This window comes from Fringilla coelebs, assembly GCF_963513975.1.
Source record: "Fringilla coelebs genome assembly, chromosome: 13".
NCBI classification, from domain to species: domain Eukaryota; kingdom Metazoa; phylum Chordata; class Aves; order Passeriformes; family Fringillidae; genus Fringilla; species Fringilla coelebs.
Window position 1 is genome coordinate 9213948 of NC_140039.1, and position 23516 is coordinate 9237463.

Consider the following 23516-nt stretch of genomic DNA (forward strand, 5'->3'; position numbering starts at 1 on the left):
TTGAGACACATCTGTCTGAGAAGTGCATTCACCTTGTGTTCATTTCATTAGGCTTGAGTCCTTAGAGGGAAACAGCATCACTGAGCATGTAATATGCTGTGCCTTATTTTTGTCAGGCCCAGTTGGAAGCTCTCATGGATAGTATGTTGCCCATGAGTCCAGGATTGGTGAGGATGGCCATACTTCTCCTAAAAATATTTAGAGATTTTAATCAGGATATCTTTCTCCTCCTCTTTTTATCTGTGTAGTACAAAAGACACTTGTTAAGAAAGGAAATAAGTTTGGTTAAACACAATCTTAGATTCATGCTGGCTGTTTCTTTCCATGTCATTGTGTTGCATATGATTGTGAATTAATTGTTTCATTACTTTTGCTACAGTCTTTTTGGGTAGTAAAATCTAGGAAGTGATTCTACAAAGTTTTTTCCTTGGTTTTGAAAATATTTTAAAATTAGTTTCCCTTTTCTGGTCCTTGGCATGTCCTTTGATACTCACAGAGTTTAAAAAATATTCACTAATATTTTAAAGATTATTTGATTAGTTTTCCAACAATACATAGGAAATTATATCAGGCTTTATTGATTTAAACACATATTACTTATCTACCTTTTCTTCCCAAATATTACCTCAGCTCCTAATCCCATAGTTAAAAATGCTTGTGTCATAGTAACTACTCAAATTAAACTGCCTGGTGAAGGTTGAAATACGTAAACCTTTGACTAATTGAACTTTCTCTACAGTTGGGTTCTGTGCAATTCTTGTTAGGATTTGCTTGCACACACATTTTGTTATGATTGGGCCTCACATGTACTTGCTGAACAAAGCAAATATTTTTGACTGTAAGAATTTGAATTTAGATTATGGTCCTAGATCCAAGGTGTCCTCTGGCCAAGTATTCCTGATTAGTAAAGAGAAACTTTGCATTGGCCCCTATTATTCCAAGGTCTATATTCAACTGGCACAGTGCTGTTCAGGTCAGCTGGCTTACAGTCATGCTTTATAACATTTAAAAATGTGGCCTTTGAATCTCAGCATCCTAGAGTATTTTAGAATACAGTTTACTCTTACAGAACAGACTTCTTTCACCATTTAGTGGTTTAAAGATGACACCTGGTATCCTCAGTTTCATGTGCAACTGAGTTGGCAGCCTGTCTAGGTTAAGGCAAAAAAAAAAAAGTAATGGTCTCTTTTTGATTTCACAAGTCTGTGTGAATTCTCTTCAAGTATCATTTTCTATTCTGCTCCCTCAAAGATCATGCTTATTGTCACACTGCACATATTTGGAGAGCAGGAAATGGAGTTAAACTTTCTGTATTTTTCTCAAGTAGGGTTGTTTTGAAAAATCAGCTGTCCTTTCTGTCATGTGAATTCTGCTCTTTAATGTGATTCCTTTGAATTTGCCTATTTTCAAGAAGAAAATCAGAATTTTTCCAAGATTAGACAAATTGGAAGAAATAAATCATAAGGTCAAAAGACCATGCGCTTACCTTTAGCCTGTAAATGATGCTGCAAATTTTGGTGACCTGGTTAAATTCAGGGGTTAAACAAAGTGCTGTACACTGTTTCTGTCTTTAGACATTTGTTCTGTATCCATGGACTTATTTTAATGTAAATAGTCACCTCGACAGCTGTGTCCCCTTAAGCACATTTTATTTAGCAGCTGGATTATACACGTCACTTGGCAGCCATGGATTTTCAATTTTTCCCCGTGCCAAGGGGGCAGCTGGAATAATTTGAGTGCTCATTAATTTGGGAGAAATATGAGCTGCAAGTCAGACAACATGAGTCTTCTGTATGGTGTTGTACAAGGATAAGCGGATCAGGGTAGAAGCAATTTGCCCTGTCCCAAGGGGGTCTTCGTTTTTTAATAAGCTGGTTATGAAAATTCTATTTCTTTGCAGTTTAAAGAGTCTAATTAGAGCCTGTAATTTCTCTGGTATAGCTGGAGTGGATGAAGGTTAACATTATGCCTCCAGAGTCCTTTCACATTCATTTACAGACTTAAATCAGGTAATAGTTTGTAGCTAATTAGAATGGTGTATTAAATATTTAGTTTGACTTCACTTAACTGTGAGAACACATGGATGCTGTAGGGCTACAAAAATTATAAAGAAGTACATTTAATTTTTAATCAAAGGTAAAGGCATAGCAGTTTTAATACTGACTGGTATAGTGTGACAGTCTGAGCAGCAATTGCCTTCAGTTGGTTAAAATGTCAAGATAAAGGAATTTCATGTCTATCTTATGTTCTTGCTGTAGCACTTTGAAGTTTCAAACAATTCATGGGTGTATATACATAGTGTCTGAAGGATTAAATATTTTTCAGCATAGCAGACAGTTTTTGTGTAAGATCTCATTCATTTTTCTGTCCACTAACTCAGCATTTTCAGAAAGATTTTCTTAAAGAGGTTGTAGTGCTCCTACTCACAGGAAGTCCAACAATAAGCACACTTTCCTACCAGAGTTTGCCAAACAGTTGGGTCTGCTGTTCCATCAGAGCAGCATCTGTGTTTACAGCTTCCTCTGCTTTGGCTGATTTTGTATTTCAATGAACAAGTAAAGTAATCCTAAAATTCTCTGCACAAACTTTTTCCTGTTCTTGTAAGTGTTCAGTTTTATTCTCAGGCACAAGGTGTGATTCCTGGGGCTCTCCTGTGCAGGTCCAGGACTTGGGCTCTGATAATCCTTGTGGATCCCTTCCAGCTCATTCCATGATTCTATTGCATCTACAATTCCCAAAATTCTTTGCATTCTCTGAGTAGACATCATAGTTTTCTGTGCTACGATATGAAAATCTTCCTGTTGAAGTTGAATTCTTAGAACCTGAACCTTTTGCTGCTGAAGTCAGTATAAAACCTGTCATCAAATTCAGCTGTACAGAACCAAACATAGGCTGACAAAGTGGAGATCAGCACCACATGGACTTTTACCTAAAATGGTTGGTTCAAAGCACAGGCCAGGGGGATTTATGGCTCCTTGTAGTGAAGGAAAGCTTGCTCAATTCAAGCCTGCATGAACAGGGACAGATATCCTGAGCCATGAAATACAGAACCTCACTTCAAAACAATTCCGTAAAATTTCTGCAAATGGATCATATTTTATTAAACTGGGCATTTTAGTAATGCCTCCTTGTTAGAGCAGGAGTGGCTATGGATTGAATTTCTCTGGATTTATTTTATTGATTTTTTTTTTTTTTTTTTTGTGTGACATTTATTCTACAAAGCAGTTTTGTTGAATAAATATAGAGCATCCAACTATTGCTACACACCTGCCCGATACAAAATGACATTGCACAGATGTAGCTGTGATGTACCAGGGAGCTCTGAAACACCTTACAGGTTTTATAATTGTCCTACAGTCTGATGTCTAACAAACAAAAATCAGGTGAATTTTTTTCATGCCTTTTTACCACTTTGCAGGACCCATACTTGTTTTCAGTGGGAGTTGTGTGTCCTAATTCCCTTGACAGTGAGTGCTTGGGTACTATTGCCTGTTGGCTTGTGTGCTAATGTCATTTTAGTTCAGACTTGATCCTCAACTGCTCACCTTCCCAAGATTTCCCACAGTTTCAGTGAGCTGATTTCTTTGGCAATAAGCTGAGTGCAGCTGCCCCTTGTCCTGTCTCATGGGTCACTGATGTCCTCAGTGACTGCTCTGGGTAGCAGTGAAATCCCTGGTTCGTTTGTGAACAAAGCTGGGGGTCTAAAACTGGAGTACCAAAAGTGCTGAAATACTTCAAACTGAAAAGGGAAGAATCCTGATGAAGTGGTGACCAAGTAATTGAGACTAAACAAAGAAGAAATTTACTGTATATTTGACAGAGAAAAAAAAAAGACAAAAGGTGTCTGTAACCTCAAAACAGTCAAACCTTTCTGACTGTCAGCTTGTTGAGGCCTCAGATTCTTGGCTCACGATCTGTAGCTTTAATCTCAAGTTTCCTCTCCAGCATTTTTTGGATGCTAGAAACTCCATTACAGATTGGTAGAAAATCAGTGATAAAACTTCTGAATATCACCTTATTTTCTTACACTGCTTTCCCAGTTGCCAATTTTTATAAAATGGTTTATGACTGCAATAATCCCCTCACCATCAGCTGTTATGGGAGATAATAGCTGGTTGTCAGAGCATTAACCACCCTTGACTTCACTTTGGGCCATTATGTAACAAAAGAATGAACTGGTGGTAAAGTTGCCAGGTGTATTAAATTATATGATGAATTGTAGAGACTCTGTAGTGGGGATTAGTGTCCAAAAGAGACTAGTGGAGATTGCCAAACCCATTATCTGATAGGACTGCAGGCTGGACAAAATCCCAAGGGTGAAAGGGCAGTGCTTTATCCATTATGTCATCCTCTAATCTGTGTCTGCACCATGCACAGTGAAGTACACTATAAATGAGTTACCATTGTTCTGGGTTACATCCTGGAGCTGTGTAATAGCAGAACTGGAGACGTTGGCAGTATTTGGTTACTTAGAATTTTGTCTGATTTTTGTCTTTTCTCATGGATTCCTGCAAAATAATTAGTTGATATACAAGGAAGTTGAGTAGAGAAGTAGCAGGAATTGGGTGAGCTGGCTTTTTCCACAGGAGATTCAGTTAGGTCCAAGAAAGTTGGTTTTGTCATGGCTTCTGCTCTAATCCCTTCCCCTTCTCTCCATCCAGACAAATTAATTTGTTTAGGCTGCTATTTTGCATTTAAGGAAGAAAATGTATGTTCTGCATTTCAGCAAATCCTCCAGGATTTTGAAGAATGTCAATATTAGGTATAGTTGAATTTTGCTTGTGTAGTTCATTTAGGCTTGACTTGTTAATGGTTTGTAATGACTGACCTGGAATCTTGCAAATCAACAATGGAATTGAAAATTTCCTTTGCTTTTCAGATGATAGCATAGAATTTGTTCCTAGCAAAAATAAATCTATTTCAATTTACTTTGAAATAGTAACATTGTTATAGAAAACTGATGTCAGCTAACATTTGAAAGTTTAGAAAAAGTGAGTTAAAATTTTCCTCTGCCTCCTATACCCCATGCAATTGAAGTCATTGTACCATGGTTGGATGTACCAGTTGAATTATATAAAAAGCAGAATAAATATTTTTTTTTTAAACTCAGGAAAATATTTCTAAAATAGTTCTTCAGTAATAATTTGTAGTACTTACACGATATTTGCAGGGGCTGTTTAAAGATTTTATTCACACTCTCTATATAGCTGAAATATTTATGACACAACCCCATGGGGCTCAAAGTAATTTGTTACAGTTATAGCTCATGCTGAAAATAGACATTATATTAAAGGCAACAAGCTGGTTTGGGATAATCTCAGGGTTTTGGGGTTTTTTTGAAGATTAGTCTTTGGAATGTCATTTCTTAGACATGGTCTTAGCCAAAAAATTTAATATTATCAAAATCTGTGAGAATTGTGTTTGCTGAATTGACTTGTTCAACTGGTAAGAGGAATTTAGTACATTCAAGCTACACATTGTTGTACCACACTTAGTACATTATGGGCTGCCTGTTTGCCATCCTTTACACGTGCTGCACACTAAGCAGGAAAGAGCTGGAAAGGATTTGATGCTTATTAGACCTATTTTGTAAAAAGTTTTTGTTTTACTTTTCAATACCATCTCTTGAATGGTTATTTGATAGCATTTACCCTATTTGCTCTGCCACATCTTTACATATTATTTATTGCTAAGCTCCTGCTGTGCTGTTTGTGCCACCTGTGAAGGAGCTGATCTTATTCACTGCAGTGTGACCAATAATCAAGGATGTGTAAAATGGCTAAAACTTTGTGTAAAAATCCTGTCTTGTTTTTGGTTTTGTTTTTTTCACAGCTGTGTCAGTCATCAATCTCTTTTAGGGAAACAATAAGCCTTGAGCTGGTCCCTTTCTCATCACCTCCTCTGTCCTTGCACAGTGTAAAACAGCATAACCCCATCTCTCCCTGCTAGAAATATTTCTTATGTATTGGGGGAATTTTCACAGTGGGAAATTATTCTTTGTAACTCCTCAGTTTCATTATAATGTTCAGTGAACCAGCAAAGTATGTCAGCACATGTTCAGAGCTAGAAGAAATATCCTCACTTGATGTCTCATGTAAAACATGGGGCTTGTTTGAGTTTTCCAAAAGTAACTCCCAGCAGCCCTAGTCCCAGAGAGCAGATCCAGAAATGCTCCTCACAGGTGAGTGTGACACAGTGCTGCTGTCCCCTGACCCCAGGGCATTACCTGCAGCCCCCCCTTCCTTTTCTCCTGCATGAATTTCTGAGGTAGGTCTGTGCTAAGAGCTGATGGAGATGTGGATGTTTGGAAAAGCAGGGCTCAGCTTCTTGATGTTCTTGCAGTCTTTGCTTACAAAATCTTGTTTTCCAGTGACATAGATGTTTCAATTACTTGGGGTTTGTTTCTGCTGACTGCCCCATCAGTTTTTAGGGTACAATGTATGGAGCTTTAATATCACTGCAATACAAAACAATATTATAAAATTTTCTGGGTACAGAGTGCAATTGCAGGAGGGGAAAAAACATGAGGAAATGTATAAATGTAAACTTTCCCAGAAGAGGTATTTTGAATACAGCAGGAGGAAAATTAACAATGAAGAACCTTTTACTGAGTAACTTAACATTTCAGGATTCAATTTCATGAGGTAATGTCTTCAATTTCATGGCTTCCTTGCTCTGAGTGCACTGCAAGTTGAGGCTTTCAGCACCTCATGGGGTGAAGGTCTCCAGCAGGACAGGAGATATTGGGGTAGTGCTGTCTTGCATTGCATCACAGGGCTTTGCACCTCTGCTCAGTGGAATTTTGTGTGCTCATTTAGATCACTGTCTTCATGGAATTTCCTGTTAACTTCTCAATGCAAATAGTTGTTTGGTTTTGGTTTTTCTACTAGTTCATAATAAAAAATGAACTGAGGTTTAACAAAGCTATGAAAATATTTAGAGATAAGTTAAATGTTCAAGAGTCACTCGATATTTCTATTTCTCTTTTCCCATCCCTGCTCATGGCCCTGTATGTTATGCCTTTTGCAACAACCAGATGCACTGAATACACTTGGAGTTTGTGTTTATTTTTGGATTGATTGTGTGTGTATCAGTTAAAGTTGGTACCTATAATACATCTCACATTGATATGTTTTACAAGTTCAACATTTTTCCCTTTTCAGATTTGGAAAGGTTTCTTGGGCAAACACCTGGGGCCTGTTCAGATTTTTTTTTTGTTGTGGATCTTGCTGATTGTGATGAGTGAATCCAGTATGACTCTCAAAACCCTTTATGGCTGCATCCAGACTGTTCCTCACAGGAAAATGCAGGGTTGTGCCATCTCCTTAACACAGGGACCAACAGAATCCCCCCTTTTCCCACTGGGGCGAGGTGTACAAAAGGATTCTGGGGAGAGAGGACTAGGAGGATGAGATGATGTGGAGAAGAGTGGTATTGAAGATTAATCTGGAAGTGTTGGCAAGCCCAGTGTAATGTTGGGTGGGAAGCATGAAGTGCCTGTGAACAGCTATCTTGAGAGCTCTCACCTTGAGAGCCCTTGTGACAGTTAAACCAATTCTTTTTCGTGAGGCTGCTGAGGAGTTCAGACAATGCCTTGGCCTCACGTTGGTCCATTGTTCCCAGTCAGTCCATTTGCTCCTCTGTGCAGAGAATAGCCGAGGTGTTCCTGGACCACCACAGATTGTCACTATGGGAACTTGAATTTTGTCCCTATATCCCACTTAAATTCCATTGCTCTTGCCACAGGATTATTTTTATTTCTTGCTGAGCCAGAAAGGAAAGGCTGTTTTGCTGAAGGTGTCCATGAAATAGTTTGCAGCTGCAAACAGAGGTCTGCACTGTCAGCTTCAAGCAGAAGTCCCATTTCCCCTCCCACACAGCATTTAAAGTTTCTGGGAATACTGTTTTAGCAGCTGTTTGGCACGAAGATGTGAATTCACAGTTTCATTGTGTAGAATCTTGCAGATTGACTTGTCTTGCTGAACAGAGATGGGAGAAGGTCCCTATTCTCTTCCCTCCACTGCAGGTTTAATGATGTTTCAGAGGTGAGGACAGTTCAGGGACTGCAGATTAGCCCACACATAATGGATGGAAGTGTTCAGTGGATATTTCAGATGGAGAGCTTAGCACTGAAATAGCTGTCACTGAAGTCATCACTCTTAGCTTTGCTCACTAATGGTTGAGTGTATGCATCTCTGAGATTTTAGATAAACTTTCTCTCTGGAGTTTAAAGGTTCAAACTTCAGAATATTCCCTGTCTGTAAAAGCAAGAAAAAGCAAGAAAGTTGCTAACAATACTCTCTTATTCTTGAAAATTTGAGGGGCTGCAATAAAGAGTAGAGAGCAGCCCCTTATGTTGTCCAAACCATGATCTGTGCCTAGGTAAGGCAGCGAGAATGAAAAACCAGAGACTGGAAAAGCAGAGAGAAAGCCAGATAAAAATACCAGCAATGTATGCAGTTATGTCTCTGCTTTTGATTCAGGTGCTTTACTCAGCACAAGATTTATGTTCAGTTTTGTCTGAACTATTGAGCTTGGAGGTTTGGTGCTTTAATATTGGTTAATTCTGCTGTGTGGATAGAAGTAGTTGCCAATGTAGCTTGTGACAACTGCTGGCACGTTGTGCTTCTCACTAGTTTAGTATGGACTTACTGGTGTGGACCAGAGTGCCCAAAGGGTGACCATCAGAAAATGCCCTGTGGAAATTAGTTGGTTGCATAATATGAATTTGATTCCACAGTTTGGAATCATTTGAGCTTTTGCAGCAATCTTTGAGTGAGAAGAGAAACTGAGTGGAGTCTGTTTCCAGTGAGTGACCCTTCTAGGTCAGGAATAAGGCATAATAAGAAGGTAACATGTGGGAGGTTTCCACAGCTGCTGTTCTAAATATAATTAAAATACATCAATCTCAAATGGTATTCTTTGCCCTTCAACACTTGCTTCCAAAAAATATGAAGTAAGAAAGTCATGAGCTCTAATAAAGTTTCTAGTTCCATTGTCCTTTCAGTTTCTTTCAGCTCTCACTCCATATTCTGTGAACATTGGCTTAAAAATAGCAGTCTGCAGCACCTACTGTGCAGAAACAGCAAGTGCAATTGAAAAGGTTAAAGGTTTTGCTCTTGGAATGAGCTTTGCTTTGTGTTCAGTGAATCTGACATCCACAATTTTCAGTTTTGTAGATGGGATATAGAAATTCAAGACTAGTGCATCTGCCTGAGAATATTTTCTTTCTCTAAACCTAATTGTTCATGATACGCCTTAACATAGTTGATATAATACTTTGCAGGTCAGATGCAGAAAATATTTTGATTCAGGTATCTGTTTCAAGCATCTTGTAAAGCTTCCAAAATTATCCAGAACTGAAGGGTTCTCTTTCTATAATGTTTTTTTGCCAGAGATGTGCTTACACCCTCTGAGGCAGATTCTTGCTCTGATGGAAGTGGTCTCTTGATTCAGTCACAGCACTTGGATATTCAAAGGTGTTTTTCTCATTTGTCTTACTCTCAGTTAGCCAGAGCATGTGTAGACTCTGTAAATGTTGTTACTGGATCTTCTGGGATGTGCCCATAACAACTTTGAATTTACTCAGTCTCCCTTGACTGAACATGCTCTCCATATGGATTCAAAGGAAGTTTTAGTGTCCTACCGTTCTGCTGTACCATCAGTTACCAACACAGGTGCATCAGTGTGTGCTGCAGAGTGCACCTATCTATTAAAGCTAATAGTTTCTATTTTGTTATTTTCTCCAAGGTCCAATAAAAACAGAATGAGACAGACACACCTTATACTTCCTAATCTATTATTAATTACAGAGATTTGAATCCCATGCTGTAGTATACATATTTACTATAATACTATGCATATATATCAGCAGACTATACGATATTAGTGCTGTATGGGGGTTGTTTGAGTAAAATAAGCATTTCCTGCAGTCATTTTGCAGAGCAGGACTGATTTGACACAGTTTCCATTCAGTTACCTCACATGTACAAGAAAATTCAGTGGTCACTATTAACAGCTTTACCTACCAACATATATCTTACCTGGGATCTGAAAATATGGATGGATATTAAACCTGATCCTTAATGTCTAATCAATGTACAGTGACAATTTCAGTGGTTATGACAATGCTGTGTGTCCTGTTTGGCACCATAAATAGCCCATCACTGCACAGGTCTCATCCACGGACAGCAGTTGAATTAGTTCAAATTTATCTTCCCAAATTAATATAGTATTTCTGTAACACTGACTTAGTTATATTTTTATGTATCTGCAGTAAAAAAAAACCAAAATCTGTGGCCACAGTAACTTTTTTCCTGTTTCTTGGTGTTATACATCCGGAATTATCACATAGAATCCCTATCCAGAAGACTAAAACTAATTTAAAAGGTGTGTAGAACCAAGCTGGTTTTGAAAAATGGGATTTAGAATGTAGAATTATTCATGCAAGTTACCAGTTCTAATAATTTATTACCATGGTCTGATTCACAAGGTGGTGGGTCATAGGTTGCACTCAATGATCTGAAAGGTCTTTTCCAACCTAATTAATTCTGTGATTCTGGGATACTTCTGCAGTGTATAGTTAATGCTTTTCACTGTAAGCTCACAGTGAATTAAGTTTATGCTGGTGGGTTCAATGACCTGATCAAAGGCAACAGGAGCAGAAGAATAATCAGAATTGTTTTCTGTCAATCTTGAGGATTTTTCTCACTGTTCTGAATGAAGTCTTAATATTTGCAATACATATTAATGTGTCTTTAAGGTCAATGTAGAAGGAAACTTTAAAGTATCAGTAGCTTTAATTTTAACTGAAATACCTTCCTGCGATCCTGTCATGGCTATTTTCTTACAATACTACCATGAATAATGGTCATTCTATTAATTCATAAACAGTATAGAAGGAGTATTTTGAAGTTATAGTGTGACTTGTATTTCACTGTGTAAAAGACTTTTTTTCTTCATGCTGTCCATAGTACACATCACTTGTATAACATGTACCATGGAAGGTGTGTAGAGGAAAGCAAACCATGCCTTGGGACAGGGAAGGAAACAGCACTTCATAAATCTGGATCACTCACCTTCTAGCTCTCTGTTTTAGAGATTCCTTTATTTTTTCAAGTAATTACAATTAGGAGATTTTTATCATGCTTAAAATATTTTCTAGCAAAACTAAGTAAACTAGATATAGAAAATATGCTCAGCAAAAAATCATTACAACCCTTGCAACAGTATCCTGGAGACAGCCCATTCCTCATGGTGATCCATGTTACCAGTTTATTGAAATTTTATTTTATGTAGGTTATTTTGCTGCCTGTGCCTGTTATCATGCTTACTGCTCATCTGTTTAGATAAGGCTGGTCTCCTTTTATTAGGAACACAGTCTAGTTTGATTCTCCATAGATTAAAGCAGATCATTAAGTATAAATCTCTCTGAGTATTCAGTCTCATCATAGGCTATTTTCAAGCATCATTTGCAGGAAGATAAAACATGACAGTGATTTATGCTGTATTTTGAGGCTATAAATCTCACTCTGCACTTTCATGTGTCTTTGCAGAACAAAGAATTTCTTTATTAATGCTTTCATAGTAATCAACAAAGTATAAAAGCACCATTCTTTTGTTTAATGTTCTGTTCTTTAGAGTCTTAGAGCTGGATTTTGCAGACTGTTGGACTCAAACTTGCAACACTACACCATCAGTGTGCAGACTTTTTAAACCATATAAATCACAATTCAATTCTGTGCATATTTTATGTTTGAGAGACTGGGGAGAGTTTTGTGATTGGAATCTGGTCTCTAGGCATGATGATAACACAAAGCACAGGGTATGCCTAGAAACAGGATGTGGCCATTAAGAAAATGGATAAAAGGGCAGTGAGAAAATAGGGTGTCCCAACTGATAGTAAAGAGGGAGATTTTCAGAGTATTTTATAACTACTTCTGTGGGGAAAAAAAAAACCTAAAGGAACTTAGTATAAAGTTACTTTATTCTACAAATATTATGATTTGTGAATCAGGAAAAATGCTAATGGGAAAAAAATAGAAGTTTTTTTAAATTTCAAAATGAATTAAATGATATTAAGTTACCTGTCTCTGTGTTGACAATGATATTGTGTCATATGAACCTTGAAAACTGAGGGGAATTATCTTGCTTGGTGTTGCAGATTCTTTATCCAGAGAAGAATTTGCTAGTTAAATGCCTTTTCCCCAGATAATAAAAGTTTTCTGAATTCCTAAGTGCAGAGCAGATTTGTCTGAAACATACATTTTGTACTCCAATGGTTTTAGTTTATTCTTGATTACACATTAAGCATAACTGTGGTTAAAGGTCAGATATTAAACACATTCAAAAAGATCAACCATTTTCTTACACAGAACAAAAGCCACATTTTGTCAGGAAGACATTGCTGGCAGAAATATATTTTTTTAAGCTACTGTACTGCTTAACCAGTAATACTTTCTTAGAAGGGGCTTGTCCTGTGAGTTACACATCTGTATCTGAAGTTCCACTGGATGTGTTTTAAATGCAGAAATAATTGATTTATCTTTTGCATTTTGCTTTCAGGTCCGTATTTTTACCTATCTGATTGGAAGAGAAGCTGCATTTGCTGATAACCTGAAGTGGATGGCCTGTGCTAACAAAGGTTGGTTAACCTTCTTCTGTGAAATCCTTGTTTTCAGGACCCCTGAGCTGAGCCCTCCTGCATCTAACCCTTCTACAGAGATGGTGTCACTGGCAACTAATCACAGAGGATGGGTTGTTTTCTTTTTCCCAGAAAATGAAAATACTTAATTATAACATACCATTTAAAGAGCAAAAACTCTCAATTTGAATTTTTCTGCTTTTATATAGGTATAAAGCTTTTGAACTATGTGGTCTTAATTTTTTGTTCAGAGAACAAACTCATTTCAAAGCATTTGTTCTCTTCTATCTGTTATTACTCAGAATGAGTTTGGTTTCTAAGAACATTGGGTACAATCCTGCTGAGTTAGGCATGGTATGTAAAACACCAGGCATCCTGTCCCTTGAGGAGCTGACAGTGTAAATGAAAAAAACTGGTCTATATCCTTTAAGGAAAAGAGCATTAAAACATTTAAAATGCTGAGATGCTGCAGTAAAAGGATTGACTAGTATAAGTAGGAATGATTCAGGAAAAAAACAGCCCCAAACCCCAATTAATCTTCAGGTTTTCCTTTTTCTTTCCTCTTGGAAAAAAAAAAAAAAAGTTCTTTTTTCCATTGTGCCACATTACATTATGATGAATTGCATCAGGTGCTATCCATTTAGTCATTATTTCTTTAACTACTGTTATGTCCAGCTGATGGAAATTACTCAGTTTGAAGTCTTGTCTTAATCAGCTAATATTACACCATAATTTAGTTTAAATAATAGTATAAGAATCCTTTGAAGCATCTTTTTTTGAAGACAATTTAATCAACAAAATCTTTTAACTTTTTAGCCCAGCTCTGCAAATTCATAAAGATCTAAGTACAGCAACTCAGAAATTAGGACCAGGCAATGGAGGCAGCCTTAGCAGATCATCTGGTCCACGTCTTCCTCCTTCCCACAGGGGAAAAGTGGTCACCTTTGTCATTCTTCAGGACCACTTTGTTCTTTTCAGAGCCATGTTGCTTTGAGTCAGAGTCTTACTCATATGAATCAACTAAACAGCTTAATGACTGTTACGCCTATAAATTTATTTCCCTCTCAGTTTAATAGTTACAATACCTGCTCTCTGATAGCTTATAATGTAAAAAATCTTCTACCTCTAATCATTAATTATTATATTTTTTTTTTTTGGCTTTGAAAATCACAATTGGAAACAGCATGTCATGGTCAGAGAGTTCAGGTTTAGATTTTTCCTTGCAGTTTTCACTTACAGCTTGTTCATTTTATTTCAGTGAAATGAGGGATTACAGCACAACAGATGAGGAGTGTAGTAAAGCTGGTCTAAAAACTGGCTGAATAGCAGGACTGCAGTTTACTCCTTGTGTGGGTGGGCCAAAATTTGTTGTTGTCACTGAGGGTGAATGACCCTAAAATCAATTTTCCTTGCAGTGATTTTCCCCTTGGAAGCACAGCATAGATGAAGGCTGTTTGCAGGGTTTCCAGCTGACTGGACTGTGCTCAGCAGCCCTTTCTCTCAAAATGGGTCACAGGGGAAATTCACACCACCTTGCAAAACTTCTTCAGCTCCTAAATTCTGATTGTGGAACCTTGAAAAACCCCAAGCATGTTTTTCTGTTACATTTTTCTGTTTAAGTAGGGCGTATCTAGAGGGAGCTTGCTTAATGAAGCAAAACACCAAACCATTTTAAATACATTAAAACATTCAAGATCCCCAAAATCCCTCTAGAGCAGTTTGTGGAATTTCCAGTGATTTACTCTTCTGTATCATAAGCAAGTGCATATTAAGGAAAACAGGATTTACTAAGATTCTGAAGTGAACAAAGGTGGAAATTTCCTAGTGCTGAGTGTGCATGTGCCAGATGTTAGCAGTAACATCTAGAACTTAGAAATGGAGGCACTGCCTTTCCCTCAGCATCACTTCCAGCAGAAAGCTGGAGAGGTAAAGCTGAGAGTTAATGTATTACTTGCTAACCAAACAGCTGGGATATTTTTTTTTTTCCCAGTAAAATTCACTACTACAGTAGCAATTTGACAGCCCCTGTTTTACTTACTTGGTTTTTTTAACCATTTTGTCCCGGGTCATCACTGTGCTTGGTGCGTTATAAAATGGACCAAGGGTTGGATTCATCAGTGCAAGGGAGCAGAGGCTGAGAGAGCAGCGTAGAGAAAAATGCTTCACATGTCAGGGAGCTGATGGTGGCTCCAGCTCAGGCAGGGACAGCTGAGCCCCCAGGCAGGTTGTGGCCAGCTGGAGCAGTTTTCAGACCATGGTACCAGGAGAGGAGAGCTCTGTGCAGGAAGCCCCCCTGACATCCATTCCTGTTATTAGCAGGACCCCAGCCCCTCCTGCACGGGGGCTCTGGGGTGGCAGGCAGCCAGGCACTGAGCCTGTTCACCTGCTCCAGGGGCTGCTGGGGGAAAGGGGGAGCCTCCATGGGACCTCCACAGCTGCATGAAACAATGAATTCACTCCTTAGTCCTTACCCAGAGGAGTTTTAAATTCTGCTATTGTATTCGTTGCAAGAGCATCGCTTCTCTTTTGCACGGTGCCCAGGAAAGGAAAAGTACTGTGCTCCATGTAAAAATCAGCTGGAGGCAGTTTGAAATGTTCTCAGTCTAATGGTGGACATTTTAGAGAAAAACAAGGCAAACATGCAGGGACTGTGTAATGGGGAAAGGCAGCCCACATGCAGAGCATAAGTGTCTGTCTTTTACCACATTATTATACATCTCTCATGCTTGTCATTACCAAATCTTACCCATTTCCTTCACGAGTTTTTTTCCTGCTGGGGAGGAAAAAAAAAAAGGTAGTGCTGACTGTGAGGGGGCTCTGAGGTGGCATAATTCACACACCAGGGAACTGAGGAGCAGGTGTTGGAATGCAAAAACTGGAGCACGGGTTTGCTGCTCTTGCTGACATGGCCTCAGCAGCTGTGCACAAGGAGCTCAGAGCAAGTCTTTATCTTGACTATGTATTGACATTTTCACCAAATTTAAAAGGACCAAATAAATAAAATTCCTTAAACAGAATATTGAATATTTAAGCAGTATGAATAGTATATGTGAGTAAGAATGCCATACTAGGTATATTTGAGATCATACTAGAATCCAATTAGTTTAAAAAAACACAAACAATGCATCCCTTCTCCTTTTTATTATTAAGTTGAAGATATCCATTAGGGTACTGCTGCAACTTGTTTCATTTTATAGATCTCTACTAAAAAGTCTATTCTTTCACAGTGCCTTAATTCACACACAGATAAAATTCATGCAGAAACAGCCCTTTTGTAGCATTTGAATTATGGGCTGGTGTATTGGTTCAGAAAGTTCTAGATTCAGACAGACCATCTTTATTGCCTTGCCAAAATTGCCCCCATCTACAAAAGCACAGCTCAGAAGTTCTTTGCAGCTGCCATGTTTTCTGCTGAGCTTAATAAAGCTTAACATTGCAGCTCCACAGAAGCTGTGGTCTTGTCAAATGATGAAAATTGTAGTGAGGCCTCTTTCATGTTGGTCTTTTCTCATTAACAGAAAGTAAATGAAGGCAAGTGATGCATTTAAATAAGGCCTGATGAAATTTTAGCCTTGAAATTTGTCAGTCCTTCATCACTATTGCATGATGTGGGCTCCAGATGCCAAGGCTGTGATGTGTAAGGATACTTGACATGTAAGCACTGAAAAGGGAGTGGTGACAGCTCAAATAGCTGAGGCTCTGCTGTTCTCAATGCTGTCAGGTTGGAAGAGATGCTTTAAAGCATTAACAAGGCTGTGATCACCTGAGCACACTATTCTAGTTGTAGCCTACATTTTCTGGGACCTGCCCTATTGGTGAATGACACGTTGCTTTTTTAATTTCAGTCACACTGTGCAGGGATGAATGCTTCAGAGCACATGCCATGACCATTCTCTAGCTCTGCTCCATCATGTTTCTTGAAACAGGAAAAAGTGGGTGAGATATTGTTGGGCAAAGATAATACTGGTTCTAAATTTTAAAGCAGACAGCATTAAAAGGAAAATGCCCAAAGCATTAAACAAAAAATGTGGTCTGGAAATATAAGTTTAGTGCAGTGGTTCATGGCAGTGTTGGAAACCCTAGCCTTGAGGGCTGCCCAGAGGTTTCATCTGTTTTCACCAATTATTACTGTCTGAGGCTGCTTCTGATGAAACATTCCTCTTTTGTCTCCTCTCTTTGGAAATGAGCAAAACACACGACAGACATAGACCGCATCATCCTTCCTCTTGAAATCTTCTTTTATTTGTTCTCTCTGGTTTCTGACATGGAGTTGTGTGTTCTCACAGGGTTCTTCACTCAGATCTCTACCCTGGCTGACGTGCAGGAGAATGTTATGGAATATCTCCACGTTCTCAGCCGACCAAAGGTCATTGACCAGGAGCACGACGTGGTGTGGACTGAAGCATACATTGACAGCACTGTAAGTCTGCGCGAGAAACCAAAATTATTGTGCTAGAAACACTCATTATGAATCTGCTTTCTCTTGCTGGAATGTGCAGTGTAAGAATTGGGACTTGATATCTTTATGCTACAAGCAAATAATTCAAAATTACTGAGCTTTAGCAGATATTTGTACATGGTAATTATCTAGAAAATACTGAAAAAAATATAAGTTGCAGAATAATTTTGAAGTTTATGATGTCAAAATCTACATTTCTTTTATTGATCAAAAATAAGCATGAAACAGATATTGATTCTATTGAGTAAACATTTTTTCAATATGTTTTAGAACATGTCAGTGAGTATGTGGGTGTAAAGATACAGACTGACAAGAATCAATAGTTTTAGTGTAGGAAGGCGAGTCAACATCCAGCTGTGAAATCTTGGGGAAGAATATTGAGAAGATTCTGCCTTTTGAAGTGTATTGAATGGGTGATATGTTAAAATAATCGTCATAATTATCCAATTTTAACTTGGCATCCCTGTAAAATAATAGAGTTAAAGCACAACTTTCTATTATGCAGTGACTGAGCTCTTGTGGTACTTCTGTAGCATTTGTGGTAAATCATCAGATTTGCAGGTAAAGGTTGTTCATTTCCATGGGTTAGTCTGAAATAGAGTTTTATCTATTTTCTTTTGCTTACTATATTTCCTTCATTCCAATTAAAATATTTTGGTTAGTATATTATCCACAGAACAAGAGTCTGTACAAATGTCTGCCATTTGGTACAGGAGATGCCAAATATTCAATATAATGGATCACAAATTACTGATGACACAAATGTTTCTTTATTCCTGTTTTACATTTTCACTTGATGGGTAAGGTGGGAGAATCTCACCATCTTCACTCTGATATTTGCTGGGTTTTGTTTGTTTTGAGTCTCTGTTGCTTCTAGATGGCTCAGTCCTAAATCTATATAAAACCACCCTGGGAGTAGAGCTTTTATTTCATTTCACAATTGTTTAGGCCTTTTATAGTCTTCATTTGTGACCATGGGTAATGAAAAATAAGTACTTAAACTGCAGCTATAAAGGAGAAACAAAAAGTTAATAGCTTTAGAAGGAATTAGCTTATCTCTGTTTCCTATTTAAAAATAATGTATTAATCCAGTCTCCCCTTTGCTCTCTTTCTTTTATTGAACCATAAGATGAGATGAACAGAAAATATGTTTTATTACTGTGCCTTCAGGGCATCCCATGAAATGGGGAGATGACCAGGAGAGTCTTGTTCTCATTCACTTTATTTTTTTTTTAAACACTTGAAGCAATCAGTGTGTGAATGTTGAAGGGAGTTTGTGTGTTTGCTAGAGACAAAGACAATCAGGTAAGTTGTGTCCTGGTGCAACTCTCTTTTTTTTGCCCATGAATCATTCACTAAAAATATTGTAAACAAAATTTTCCTCCTTTCTCAATAACAAGTCATCCCCTCTACTCACCAATAAATTGCAAATTGCTCTTTCAGAATTAATTTGACACTTTACTCTTGCTTTTGCCTGTTAATCTCTATTTCCTCGATCTTTGCAGGGAGAAAAATATTCATAAAAATTAGTCTAACTTTCAGGGATTCTCCTGCAGGTTATGGAAAAGCTAAGGGAAATTAACAACTTAATGTTGTGTGAAATGCTAAGTGAATACGGCAGAGCTGAGTAAAAAGCAATTTAAGGACACTAGAGGGAGTGTAGAGAAGGAATCTTGAGAAAACCAGAAAATCAAAGACAATGGAGCTGTTAGAATCTTGAATGATAGAACTGCTTAAATCTAAACAAAATGTCTTTTGATGCAGTCAAAACACTTCCAGGTTCTTTTCTTTTTCTCCTCTTGTTTTCCTACTCTCTTGACTAAACTGATCAATGTCACTGTGAACACACTCACACACACACACATATATAAATATGCACATATATAAATATACAGGCCTGCACTCATGTACATACATGCACACATATATTTTAAGTGCATGAAAGCTCCATTCAGGACCCTAATGGGCTGGATTCTATAAGAAAAGATTGCAAAATAAAATGCCATTATGTGCTTACTTGCAAACTAACTTTTTCCTCCCTCCTCCATCATTCTTCCCACAAAAAAAACCCCAAAAAACAAAACAAAACCAGGCAAAGGAACAGGATGAATAAGGGTATATAATACAAAATATACAATACAAAACTTGAAAACAGAAATGAAGAGAACCTTTTACCCACCCAGGCTGGCTTCTGCCTCAGCTAAAGCTGCCAGAGTGCTATTTTCAGAGACAGATTCCCTGGCCATCTCTAGTGCTTTGACATTGGAAGTGTTGCTAAAATAATCCTCTCCATCCCATAACTTTTTGATTTTCACAGACAGTTTGTGTGGCTGCCGCTTGGACCTTTCCCAGTTAAAAATATTGGTGTATTTCCAGACAGCTTAAATGTTCTTATCACCCAGCAGTGTGTGAACAGCCAGGGTTAGATTCCCAGGGCTGCTTTTACATGGTTGCACTCAGTGTCACTGTGCCCTAACAGCATGGAGCACACTTCCCCCAAACAGCAGAGTTAATTGGCCAGCTGGGCTGTTTCTGAGCAAGCAGCATTAGGCTGGAACATTCAGGGATCCAGGCAGAAAGAAGCTGGACAGCAATAATCTTAGCATAGAAAATACTTTCCCTGTCACCCCAGACTGTTCTCATCCAGTATTTGTGCAGGACAAAGGCATCTGTGAAAGCCAGAAGTTAGTCCATTTAGGAGTTTGATACCATTTAGGAATATTCCCAGAAGAGTTTTGCTAGTCAAACAAAACATCTCATTCCTGTGTCTGTTCACCTTTCCTGTAAGAGGATGTCTGCAAAATGTTCATACAGCTGCCTCTTCAGCATGGCTTTGGCATTCCTGAGGAGCTTCACATACTGTTAGAAAAAATACAACCTGGATAGAAGTGGAAATCTCTGGCAAGGTGTCACATGCAGAAAGCATGACATGGAACAACCTTGCTGTGGGTCAGGGCTGTGTCCTTTGGCACTGTCAGGGCTGCTGCTTCATGTAAAGCAACTGGGACAAGGCCTCTCTGGTGGCTCCATGCTTCCCTTTTTCCTGTCCCTGAACTTTTTTTTTCTCCCCAGTGTTTCCTGTCTTTCTGAGAGGTAACCAGAGAGCTTCTACAGGCATTTTTTGTTACCCCTCATCAGAGAATTTATTGTGTTTATTTCCTTTAAACCCAGAATTTCGTGTTGAAAATATGATTATCACTGTGTAAAGCCTCATTTCTTTCTAAACCAAGACTTTTGACATGGGAATGACACAATTTTAACAAGTGTTATTGGCTCTTGGAGAAACCACAGATCTCTGAAAACATTTGAATGTAGGTCTGTGGGGAGCTGAACTGGTTGTACTTGGTTTTGGTAGTCACCTGGGAAACAGTCTTTATAGGATTATCTTGGGCTAATTCTAAAGTCAGCTTCAGGATAGTTGGGAATGCTAGTCTTGTGATAGCCCAGTAGCTGAAGTGCTGCCAGTACTGTTGGAATTGAAGTATGTGATATGTACCAGCCAGCCTCCTGTCTCCTGATTCAGAGTCCCCTGATTCCAAATTCCACACTTCCTTAGACTTGTTCTCTCTTCCATTTGTCCTTCTCTACTCAGCAGTTGGACACACAGCACAAGTGGGTGACCTTTGCTGGATCTATGGGATTGTGTGAGAAAGGGTCTTTGGGATGTCAAGAGTGGGGTCAGGTGGAAGATTCTTAATTGTGGAGTTTAATAGGAGAAGAAGTTGTTTTGCTGCTGTTCCTGTTCAGCTGTTCAGCCCAGAGATGCTGTAGGAAATAGCTCCAGAGGTTGCAGATGGGATACTGTGCCCTAGACAGTGAGGAATGGACACCACTCCTACAGAGGAGTCTCAACACAACTTTTCTGCTCAAAAATGGGTCACAGTTGGATCTAAGTCCTTCAGCATTGGCCACAAGCATGTAATGGTTCAGAAAATAAAATAACTTAATGAATGCTTAAAAAAAAAGAGATTTCTGAGTGATAGCTTTTAAATGTAAACAGAAAGGAATTCCAAAACCATCACAGTATTTCAGGGAGGCAACAGTTTTAAAGTCATCAGTGACTTTTAAGCATGCATCTATAGTGAGTCAATAAAAGTGAGTATTCTGGAAGGAAAAGGAATATGGGCTGGGCATCAAAACATTCATACAAGCCATACACAGAGGTTCATCAGCAAAAGACCTACTTAGACCTTTGTTAACTCTTCCTGGTGGAATTTATTCCCCATAAGTGTACCTGAATATATCCTCTGGATCTAATGTACCATTGAGTTCATCTCCAGGCTGTTGGTCTCCAGCTGGGAGCAGATTCAGGCAGACATTGCCACACTGTCTCTGTTCAGTTTCCAATCAGAGGAGTTCTTTGCTTAAAAAGAGCAAATTATTGTTTCAGTGAATATTTTGAGATGACTGTCTGATGCTCCAGAATTTAAGAGTTCATTTAAAGCAGCAATGTTCTGAGTCATTACAGGTCAGGGTTCATCATAATATGAATGGTGAGTGCTTTTGCTCTTTGTAATTTCCTTCTGTGTCAGAGTACCATGTGCTGATTCTTCATTTGCATTATCCCTACATACATAATACATACATTGTATTAGGGCTTTTAGTTAAATTCTACAGTTGCTGTTGTATATACGTGTATTTGTAAATATAAATAGCTTTTCCCCATTTCTTTATTTTTATGGAAGAGGTAATATTTGACAGTATTTCCTGATCAAGACACTAATGCTGTCCTAGGAAGGCAACCAAGAACCTTATTTCTCTTTATGGGGCACTAAATGGAGACAGCTCCACTGAAGTAAAGACTTTAACAGCCATTTCTAAAATGCTTATGATGGGTGTTACAATTACATTATTATGTAGATGGTAAAATAAATTCATCTTCCTCCTTTAAAAAGATGAAGAAGAAGATGAATTTATTCACCTTCCTCCTTTAAAAAAAATCCATACTATGCAGGCATACTTTTTATCCTGATCCAAGTTCTTTACAGAAATACAGCAGCAATTATAGGAAGCTCCTGCCTCTCAACTGTCACATCAGAATCCAGATGTTTTGTGCATGAAAATTTAAATTCTAGGATACAGTTCTTCTGACAGAGGAGAATTATGAACCAGTTCCACAGAGGCACTATATATAGAGATATGTATGTGTGTATATATATGTGTGTATATATATATATAGACAGAGTTATACAAGAAGGTCCCCCAGACTGAAAGCTTTTACTCTAGGCATATTTTTCTATCCAGGACTTTCTGGTGACTTATTAAAATGCAGTTTAGTGCTTCTTCCATTCTCACAGTTTTCTTTGTGCTCAATGCACAGAAGAGCTTTCATGAAGTAACAAAAATAAAATAGTACCCCATTTCCACTAGCTTCTATTCCCAGAGATATCTTCAAATACTTTTGGTGGCACAAGTTAATTGTGCAATTACAGTAAGTGGGTGTATTTAGCATTTCTATAACAGTAAAGGTTCCCCAGGCCTCAATTTCAAAAAAGTAACTTCTGGTTTGCAGTACTGGTAGGCATTAAAATGCATCAGTGTGTTCAGAATGTTCAGGCACATCTAAAGCAAGTAAATATTGGTAATCACTGCAGAACTGAGTGACAGCAAGTGTCATTAATCAGCAGCTGAGATAAGAAAATTTGAACACAGTAATTTTTCTTTTTTTTTTTCCTAATACACTAAGAACTAGAAATCTGTGTTGCTATTTTTCCAATCCCACTTTGGATTTGGTTACATGCTCTAACCATCCCTTTGTGGCCAGCATCTTTTACTCTCTAAGAATTTACAAGTCTTTATCAGAGAATGTCACCACCTCCAAGTGCTTCTGAGGTTCTCATGGGAATTTCCTTTCCTCACTTTGACATTTGAGGGAATTGGTTTAGCGAAGAAAAATCCCATGCACGGATATCAGGCCTTCCACCAGGCAGGATTGTTCATAAAAGAAGGTTCTTCAAGCTCTGCTTCGTCTCCTGCAGATCTCAGGGATCTTTTGAAGGTTCTGATATGGGACAAAAGCAGAAAGTAGCCCAGGAAATGCCTTTGATTCTGCAGTACAGTTTGGATTAATTTTCCTGGAAAAATACAGCAGTTCTGACCATCTCACCATGAGGCTTCCCTGGGACCACAAGTGCAGTTCAGAGCTGCAGCAGGGACAGTCTGATGTGCCTGCACTGGGACCTCAGGGTCTGGGACAGTGCTTGAGCCATTGGCAGTGCTGATCCACACAGCTGCTTCTGCACACACCTAAAAACCTGTAGAAACAGGTTGTGCACACATTTATGGGGAGGTGCAATATCCCTTCTTGCTGGTGATTGGTGCACTGTCTGTGGAAATCTTCACTGACAGTATTATAAAAAAAAAAGCATCTGAGCCAAGGCTTTTATGAGTTCCGTGGCCCAAAATTTTCAGTTG

At 38.4% G+C, this 23516-nt stretch overlaps 1 protein-coding gene across 1 annotated transcript in view; it reads left to right on the forward strand.

The window, feature by feature from the left end:
- The window catches only part of CACNA2D3 (calcium voltage-gated channel auxiliary subunit alpha2delta 3), a gene marked incomplete at both ends in the record, with an annotated part of 376309 nt that overhangs the window by 226827 nt on the left and 125966 nt on the right, over positions 1-23516 (forward strand). Inside the window, 2 exons of the mRNA XM_084214355.1 lie at positions 12565-12643; positions 16930-17063. Of these exons, the coding sequence (XP_084070481.1) occupies positions 12565-12643; positions 16930-17063 (213 nt within the window). The remainder of the gene's footprint in view (positions 1-12564; positions 12644-16929; positions 17064-23516) is intronic.